This window comes from Notothenia rossii (genome assembly GCF_949606895.1).
Source record: "Notothenia rossii genome assembly, chromosome: 7".
Lineage (NCBI taxonomy): Eukaryota > Metazoa > Chordata > Actinopteri > Perciformes > Nototheniidae > Notothenia > Notothenia rossii.
Window position 1 is genome coordinate 22,325,030 of NC_136905.1, and position 9,193 is coordinate 22,334,222.

Below are 9,193 nucleotides of genomic sequence, written 5' to 3' on the forward strand. Positions count from 1 at the left end.
ACTCTATTAACTGTCCTTATGTTTCCAATGTAATATATTTGTGGTCTTATAGGGTCACATGTTTAAGCAGCAGTGAAAGAAACCTGCAGGTCTGCTGCAACTCTTACTACTTTTAAATCCAGGCTGAAGACCCTTATTCTTTCCTCTGCTTTAAATTACACTGCACTGTAACTTGTATTCATGTATTACCTATGTTATTGTTTATTAGCTTGTTTTATGTTTACTTGTATTCTCTTTGCTCTTTAATGTATCTTTTTAAATGCCATATTTCTAATGTTTTATCTCTGGAAAAAAAATGTATCTATGAAATAACTGATGGATGATGGTTGGTATTCAATTATTATTTACATGTCTACTGCATGGTTAGATTTGACTCTCTGTTTGATTTCAATTAGTTAATCACAGTTGTTTCAGACAATTTAAAAAATGTTATGTTCTTTTATCATCTAAGTTGGTCCCATTCCGTTTATTGAAACATTATAATAAAAAACAATATACCGAAAGAAACGTGGCCGCTGAAGCTCCGGGGGTTAGTGCGCCGATCTGCAAATCGGGGGGTCAGCTGTTCGAACCTCTGCAGTCAACATGTCAAAGTGTCTTAGAGCAAGATACTTAAACCCCAATTGCTCCTGAAGGAATGTCCACGCTTTGGATAAAACCATCAGATAAATATTATGCAGTGGAAGTAACCCAAACCATACTCCACAAGACGTTGATGATGAAGGTGCATCAACTCTGATTAAGACTGTGAATTTTCTTTATTAAATGTGAGTTTAACAAGCAATCATACATATGATTTATGCACTTCAACCGCTATGATATCACGTAGCATATTAACTGGATAGTGTTGGCATCATGACAGCACAATGATCTTTGTGATGTTTTGACGGTCATCAAACTGACCTTCATGCTCAATTCAACATAAAGCAAAACCAGTTTTCAGCACATACCTAAAAACCTAAAAAAGGTCAAGTAAAAATTGTTCTTGTATCTGTTAAAATCACTAGCTGCAATAATCTCCTCCAACTCCCCATAATAGAAAATAATTAAGTTCAATATTCTCAGAAAAAAAACACGGTTCATCTGGAAGGTATCAGCAGAACTGAAATTTAGAAAGAAAAGAAAGAGTTTGATGAAGTACAAAAGACATTATGAGTTATTGAAACAAGTGTCGGCAAAATACATACCTTCCAGCGGTTACCGCACTCGTTACACAGGACAAATGTGGTCATCGGCTCATCAGCACTGCGTGTCTGCACCTAAAACACACAAACACACGGAATAAGAAGCTGTAAACATTGCAGACATAAGAGGATACAATGAGGAGATTAACTGAATACAATTGTATAATACTTCTTCATTAACACAGTGGTGTTGGGGAAATGTGTTCCTAGGCCCATAACCTTGACCCAGTTTATCAGTTTGTACTGCCCTTGAGCACAGGCCTGCGACCTAGGGCTGCTGTGCACTCAGTGTTTTGCCTCCCTATTCCTGCCTGCTGGTCAGCTGATAGAGGAGTTATAGTGCTTTGCCTGTTTTCTCTTGTTATGCAGCATGTTGATTCTTCTCTCAGAGCTAGCTAAATACATGGGACTGGGGGAGAGATCTTCAGAATGGGTTGACTGTGTCACCTTGTAGCTGCAGTAAATGTCTTTGTCAATTCTCAGGCGGTAAGTTCATATCAATCTTCAGTGTTTGCCATCAAGTTTCAGCTCTCCCCGTGTTTCATTGGGTTTCGACTCCATGCTCCAGAAGTTTCCATTACAAGTGCAAGTTTTTTTTTATGGCAGACTATACAACGATTTTTTTACTAGATGTTTCATCACATACAATACGATGACCTTTCTTATTACAATCGTGACATCCTTCATATGGTGTTTTTCCATGACATTCTTTACGACACTTCTTATGACATTCAATAATACTTTAGTATTTTTTTCTGGGACAGGGCACTGTGTTTTTTATTTTGTGAGATTCTATCATATGACTTGTATGAAACTTTTATGACATTTGTATTGCATACTACAGGTGTGTGTGTTTACCTGGTTGTAGGTGCAGTTCTTCTTCCTGCACTTGCTGCACTGGAACATGTCGGACGAGGTGCCTCCAGTTTTGGCCATCTGGTGCTCCCGGATGGCTTCCTGGGTGAGAACGTTCCTCAGCTGTTTCAGCTCCTCGCTGGCCATCTCCTACATTAAGCAAATATGTGAGAAACTGGGGCAGATCAACATAAAAGTGTGGCACACCAACAGATCCAAGCATCACAAAAGGAGTTCATGGATGGTTTAGTATCAATTGGCGGTGTTCTGTACCTCAGCCGACATGCTGGCGATGCGACCCAAGTCAATGTTTCCTGCGAGGACGTTCCTGCGAAGCCCAGGGTTCTTCGGGTCCTTCAGGTTGCTGATACGGCTGCGGACTTTGTTTTTATACTTCATATCAGTGGCCTTTGATTCCTGGTAGATATGTGCAACCGCGCAGTCAAGGTAGATCTGATCACAGTCATAATGTCAAACAGGATACTTTCAAGTTTGATGACCAAACATAGAGAAAAACAATTAGTTAAATTGAAGGATATGATCTTCAATCTCTGCAGCCATGCTGTCACAGTTGGTTGCAAAATCCTTGAAGTCATCTGTAAAGACCAGAAACAAAAGTAAATCTGGACATCACAGTGACATTTGTGTGTGTTCCCTTGGTGGTATCTTGCTGTAGATTTACACTCTGCAGTCTGTTTTTGTATGTGTTTCTTTGTCAGTGTATTCAGAGCACAGCAGCTACAGTAGTGTGTATTCTCAGTGATAAAGTCTAATCTTAGCCTCACTGTCTGCGCGCAGGGCAGCTGCCAGCAACTCAATGCACTTGTCTCTGATGGAGTCCCCAGTAGCATAACGAGGGGACAGTGGCCCCCCGGGGGAACTGAAGCTGGGGGACATGGGACTGGTCGGGGTGGTGGGAGTTTTAGGAGTTTCGGCTTTGCCCCTCCTATAGAAAAAGGACACATTAAAGCACAGCATTCAAAGTGTGTGAAGCAACACCTCCTGTGTGTTTGGCCTGATTTGACCTTAGGAAGGAAAGGAGTTACCTGCTTTTGTGATCTGCTTTTTTGGGGCAGCATAAAACCCTCATTAGCTTTGGTCTCAAATGATTCATATGTCTTTATGGGCTTTAGGTTTGTTTACCTGAATATAAGTTACTTAAGATGAATGTATTTCAGCTAGATTAAATGTTAAATAATCATCACCAAACATCATAAACCTTAGCCTACATGACCCTACTATTGACAACATAAATAAATAATTGAAATACTTCTCAATGCTGTCGGTAGAGGGCTTCCTCTGTGGAGGTCCAGGCTGAGGAGTCTTAGAGCCGTGAGACTCTCTCCTGTAAAACAAAGTCAATAGCGTCATCTTCTTGCTTTTCATAGAGAAACCCTCTGAAACCTTAACGGAAAAATGATTGACCTTTCAGCTGGTAGCTTCCTTGCTGGCGGTGAGCTGCTTCTCTTTGAATCGATGGATTTCCGCCTAGTGAATAATGAGACACTTTCAGTAAATATAAATTTCCTTTTCATTTCCAAGTATGAGTGAGATTTTACCTGTCAGGTTTGGAGTCAGTTGACGGATTTTTCACTGGTGGGCCAGGCTTTGAGTCGCAGGAGTCTTTCCTGCAACACAAGAGACACCGATAAAGTGTAGTTAGTGTTGATTCAAAGGCAATATACAGTTGAATTCATTTGTTTCTGCACACCTCTGTTTTTCTTTTTTGACATCCAAACTGGGCTTCTTGGGAAGGGGCGGTCTTGAGTCCAATGAATCTTTCCTGAAAAAGGAAGCATTTGTTTGATTCTTAGACAAATCCACTTGCAGAAAGTGAACAACAAGGCACATATAACCATCACAGGTGTTCATACTCATGAGTGACCTACCTTTCTCTCTTAGCCTCATCTGAGTGTTTAATAGGCACTTTGATATCCGATGACTCTTTCCTGGAAAAATAAAACAAATGTCCATATATATTACCAAAATAATATATTTGCTCTTTACAGTTAGCTATTGCTCTCCCTTTACACTGTAAGTAAAGAAGTGAATAATTTAGTTTTACATCATATATTGAAGAAATGCAAGAAACATAGTGAATAAAACCTTAAGCTGATTAAATGTATCCTTGGAAACTCTGTAAATCTATTTATTTTGCAGCGACGTAAAAAGAAACCGAAAAACATGGGTTGAGGTCACTGATCCTCCAACATTTTTTTCAGAATGAATAATTTCCAGAATCCCGGACCTTTCTTTTTTTACAAGGTCTGATGTCTTCTTCTGTGGTGGAGGTTTAGAGTCTGATGACTCCTTCCTGCTGTGGCAAACAACACAAGGTTTGGATTCAGAAAGGAACATTTATAATTTTTCAAAAATAATGCTCTCAGACACTTCCGGTCCTGTAATGAGAATTCATCTGATCCAGACCTCTCTTTTTTCACATCGGGTAATTGGCGTTGCGGGGGAGGAGCCTGGGGGTGAAGGTGAAATGGAAGTGGAGCAAAAGGAGCGTTGGGGTCAGGTGGCTCCTTTCTGAATAAAAGAAAACACCTTTGAGTTGAGAGGCGTCGCTTCATGGCGAGAGTGGATATTATAAGCAATTACTTATGTGAGGCAACGCAGTGGGCATGCAGACCCTGACCTGGGTGGAGGAGGATGAAGGTGAAGAGGAAGAGGAGCAAATGGAGCATTGGGATCCAGTGGAAACTTCCTGGTGTGAAAAAAATTCAACATTTGTTTGAGAAATCTCACATTTCTCTGCACTAACTCAGTCCACCATGCACCGAAGCACGCCTGACCTTTCTTTCTTTACTTCCACGGAAATCCGTTTCGCCGGCGGAGAGGCGGGGAGAGGAGCGTGAGGACGAGGATGTCGGGAGGAAGAGTCTTTACCGTCCTTCCTGAACAAATACCACAACAGAAAAGTCAGAGAGGGGCAACTGAAGAGTACCCAATGCTGTTCCAGTGGAATCAAAAGTATTTTCTGACACAGCTCACTGACCCATCACAGCATGCACCCATGCACAGAGATTATCCGGTTAGCCCAAGAGTCTGCTAATAAAACTGAAGACACAAATGTCAGTGCATTCGAGTGACTCAGAAAGGTTTATGTGGTGCAGTTATATTTCCGTCCATCATGCTCTTCAGCGCACGCCATGCATGAGTCCAGACCTGTCTTTTTTCAGGTCCACTGAGGGGCGTCTAACTGGGAGAGGGGGCCGGGCAGGGAGTGGGGCCCGGGCAGGGCGAGGGGGCGAGGGGTCCCGGGTGGGATAAAGAACAGTGCAGTCCATCACTCCTCTCCTGCAATACATTATTTAATCTGAAACTCTAACGCATGTTTTGATGTGTATTAATCAATTTTTGAGCCACCTCTGTCTCACCTTTCGAATAGTGGTTTGGACAATATTGGTTTCTTTCTCTGGGGTTCGATCGGCGGCATCTCGTGTCTGTTACTCTCCTTATATTTGCCCTTCTTCATGTCATCTGTGTAGCTGTGCTTCTTCGGCTCCTCTGGGTTTCTTTCCTTTTTGAACTCTTCCAGGTGTTCTCCTAAAGGTCTTTCTTTCCTTGGTTCTGGATGCTTTTTCTCACTCTGCAGGTCTTGCATATTTTTCTGTTTGTAGTAATCTGCTTCCAGTGGGGCATCCCCTGCATGTCCTTGCTTTTCGGGTTCTTCTAAATGCTTATCTTTTCTGATTTTTTGGGGATGTTTCTCATATTGGGGCTCCTCCAGGTGTTTTTCATCGCTGGGCTCTTCTTGGTGTCTCTTTTTGTTTCTGTGTTCATCATTGTGTTTTTCTGTTCTGTTTTTATCAGAGTGTTTTTTGTCAGGTTCCGAGTCGTGTTTGGATTTGATACCCAGTCTTCTGTGACTAACAAAAACAAAGGGAGTATCATATTTACCTCTTTACCAGAGCCAGAAAAAACGTCTATAGTTTACGTCAGATCTGTTGTTGTTGCACCTTAAGCCCTCTTCATACAGGATTAAACTGACTGATGTTGACGGGTTATCTATCTTACTTCAGTTGTGCGCTGAGCTGATTAACTCAGCAATAGTTAACGGCTGTATCGGTACAAACTCAGAGATGCCTTTACAGCTTTTACAGCAAATAGTGGAATAAATTAAATCCAAATGGGACAAACAATGTCAGTCTCAGATGGAAACACCATGCATGATCACTTCGTTCATACTGTGTAGCGTCTTCAGAAATACCCTAGTTCGCACTCGTGAACATGTTTACCTAGAAAAACATGCAAATTCAAGCCTCAGGGAAAGAAGCTTCCATCATGACATGCCTATAGGTGCAGGTAGGAACGTAGACAGACAAAATATGATTTAAAAGCTTCCATGGAAACGTTTAAAAAAAGAGAAAATATTTACACAGTGTAAATAACTATTGACTGGATATGCTGCTAGAGTGTGACTCCTGAAACTTGCTTACAGCTTTAATTTGTGTTCTTCTTATGAAGGAGATGCTGTGTTAAACTATTTCTATGTAATATAAATATAATATCCACTATTATGAATACTATATTTAATAAATACAAATCTACAAGTACTCTAGGTCTACTGTTGTGTATTGTGGCAATTCATGATAAACATCTCTCTATCTCCCTGAACGTCTACACTTCCATCTTTTACTACATCATATTTCAGATTAAATGAAAGCAGTTCACACTCAACACTCTCTTCTTGTCTCTGCTTCTTCATTAAATATCATGCCAGCTGTGGGGTTTCGGTGCAGCAGCTGTCAAAGTACTGACCTGCTCTGTGTGTCAGAGGGGGGGCTGCTTGGAGACCCGGCCGTGTTGCTGGAGTCCAAACCGTTCTTCGTGAGGGATGCTTTCTCAGTATCTGTGTGAACGTTTGTGTGGAGGAATAATATCAGTAAATCACTCGGTTCATAATGTATTTACTGCACAAAGCATGCTTCTACTGCTGAGTAAATCATGCATCAGTGTCAAGTACCCAGATGTCTTTTCCAGTCTTTAATGAGGACCTTTGCCAAGGCAATGACTTCCTCATCTGTGCAGTGCTTCCTGATTCCGTTCACTGACATGCCGATCCTCGTTTCCTTAAACAAACATACATTTGAACTTAAGTAATAGCAGTCATCTTATTTGTCATGATGGTTTATGACTATCAATAAGTCCTATGTTAAAAAGCAAACTGTAAATTAGACTAAAGACAACATACTGGTGCATAATTGTATGCATGGTCCTTCTATAAATAAATGCATACCTGGAGGAGTTTGAGTGTCATATTGAAACTTTTGAGTTCCTTCAGCAGGTCCATGGCACCCTCCTGAACACACAAAATAGTCAAATGCAAAAACAAGTCAGACGTTTTAACCTGGAAATATTGAATGGTTTTATTTACAAATATGTCATGAAGATGTCTAATGCAGATTTGATTCCATGCAAATATGAACATCTCAAAAAAGAAAGTGCAGATCGTGTGTGTGAGCAGAAACAGTTTCACTTTTGTTATAAGCATTTTAGACAAATAGCCTACATATTAATTCATACATTTAAATTATATATCATAACAGGCATTACATAGTCATTTGTGAGACTGTTGTCTTCATTCTAGAAATCTAAGTTTCCATGGATTATTTTTTGAGTAGGCTGCTACTGCATTGTCGTTTAAAGCCCTCTAATGCACTCTGCACTCCGTGACTCGCGCCATGAAACAACGTCCTGTTTGCAGTTCACAACGCACACGCACGTACGCACGCAAACACACACACACACACACACATTCACAAACGACCTTGCCCAATGGTCGCTCTGTTTACTTTCTGTCGAGACGAGTCACTTTTAAAACGTCAAACTGCAAAAAGTTGCAGAAATGGACGAAAAGCTGACAAACTTGTTCCATAGATCGCGGCACAGTAGAGCCTAACACCTGTTGATCATTTGTGGAGTAGCCTACAGTCAGGCTCATATTTCAAATGTCGAAGTATTACACCGATACAAACGAAATCAAACGTAATGCAATGTAAATCTGAGGGGAAATATTTCCAGAAGAGACGTTCAAGAGCCTTCTGTGCAGCACGAGGTGGCGGGACGACGCACCACCTGTGGGTGTCAAAATAAGTTCTCACCGTGTTATTCCGAGTCACCATCTTGTCCAGTTTTTTTGCAATCCGGATGAGATCTTCCTCTCGCGTCATCGCTGCATTTACTCGATTAACAAGGAACCTATAATGTCGATAGGGTACTTATTGCAAACCGTGAAATTAGTTTTTTTTTCTTCTAAACAACTGTTTGTCTCCTCTGTAGGTCGGACTGTAGCGCACGCTCCATTCAGCCCAGAGGCGTGTCCTGCTGCAGGGTCCCACACGCTGCACGACACATGACAACAACTAAATATAGAAGCTGAAGTGGACACACATATATAATGCTAATGGTTATTCACTTAATGATATGTTAAAGAGACATATTCATTGATTACTTTCTTGTGATGCTACACATCAGTGACCTCATTGCATCCGTATTCAGTCTCGTATTACTCTGTGTTTTGGCTGCACCTGTTATTTCCAGTGCAACAGTTTTTGTTGTCGTGCCAAAGTTCAGCCTGACACCGGATCACAGTTACTACATGTGTGTTAGCTCACCAAGAACTTCAGCACTATGTAACACAGATGTACCTTTTCTGAGCCTTGGATTTGTGTGTGCAGGTGTGTAGTTAACATCAGGCAAAAATAATTCACTTTCGTTATTACAAATAATATAATGACTGTTGGAACTTTTGTATTTGTTTGTACGTGTTTACCACCAGAGGGCACTGTGGTGTAAATCTATAACCTCACAACAGTCCAACAACAGATATGATCACATCATGCTGACCTTGCAACCAACCATTACATTTTCTTCTGGGTGCCATCCTTCAAGTAGTAAATGTGAACCATTTTTAAGTGCTCACACCATTTGCTGTAACATTTAGCGTTTAGGTGTGACAACGTTAGAGAGCTATTTTACCCAAAATGTTTGAAGTGATATCATCCTAATATTGAAGTGGAATCATATTATTCAGAATGACTGAAGCATGTTTCCGTGCTGCTGAGTCTTTTTTGAGTTCTGGTGGTCACACAGTGAGTACGCTGAAGTTGGTTAAAGGAACATTCAGTGCATGAAATTACTTGATA

At 40.9% G+C, this 9,193-nt stretch overlaps 1 protein-coding gene across 4 annotated transcripts; it reads right to left on the bottom strand.

Moving 5' to 3' along the window:
- Positions 1-739: 739 nt before the first annotated feature.
- tcea3 (transcription elongation factor A (SII), 3) lies at positions 740-8,543 on the bottom strand. Of its 4 annotated transcripts, none has more exons than XM_079692157.1 (21): positions 8,150-8,543; positions 7,285-7,347; positions 7,012-7,117; positions 6,807-6,897; positions 5,423-5,914; positions 5,211-5,342; positions 4,838-4,939; positions 4,681-4,749; positions 4,467-4,571; positions 4,288-4,353; positions 3,929-3,988; positions 3,751-3,822; positions 3,599-3,667; positions 3,465-3,527; positions 3,310-3,384; positions 2,825-2,985; positions 2,574-2,635; positions 2,313-2,462; positions 2,043-2,189; positions 1,188-1,259; positions 740-1,102 (listed from the first exon to the last, which is right to left on the bottom strand). In XM_079692157.1, exons 1-21 carry the CDS (start codon positions 8,216-8,218, stop codon positions 1,094-1,096), a joined length of 2,235 nt encoding a protein of 744 aa, XP_079548283.1. In that variant the 5' UTR covers positions 8,219-8,543; the 3' UTR covers positions 740-1,093. The 4 variants fall into 4 exon arrangements, with proteins under 4 accessions (XP_079548283.1, XP_079548282.1, XP_079548284.1 ...); XM_079692156.1 differs by having other exon boundaries at positions 4,288-4,356; positions 8,150-8,542; XM_079692158.1 differs by lacking the exon at positions 8,150-8,543 and adding an exon at positions 7,602-8,036 and having other exon boundaries at positions 4,288-4,356.
- Positions 8,544-9,193: the final 650 nt, after the last annotated feature.

Excerpts from the sequence above, each read along its gene's own strand:
- tcea3 (XM_079692156.1), bottom strand. The coding sequence starts at position 8,218 with ATGACGCGAGAGGAAGATCTCATCCGGATTGCAAAAAAACTGGACAAG. Across the intron at positions 7,348-8,149 it reads TGGTGACTCGGAATAACACG|GAGGGTGCCATGGACCTGCT; the intron begins GTGAGAACTTAT and ends TTGTGTGTTCAG. Across the intron at positions 3,668-3,750 it reads GTCAAAAAAGAAAAACAGAG|GAAAGACTCCTGCGACTCAA; the intron begins GTGTGCAGAAAC and ends CTTGTGTTGCAG.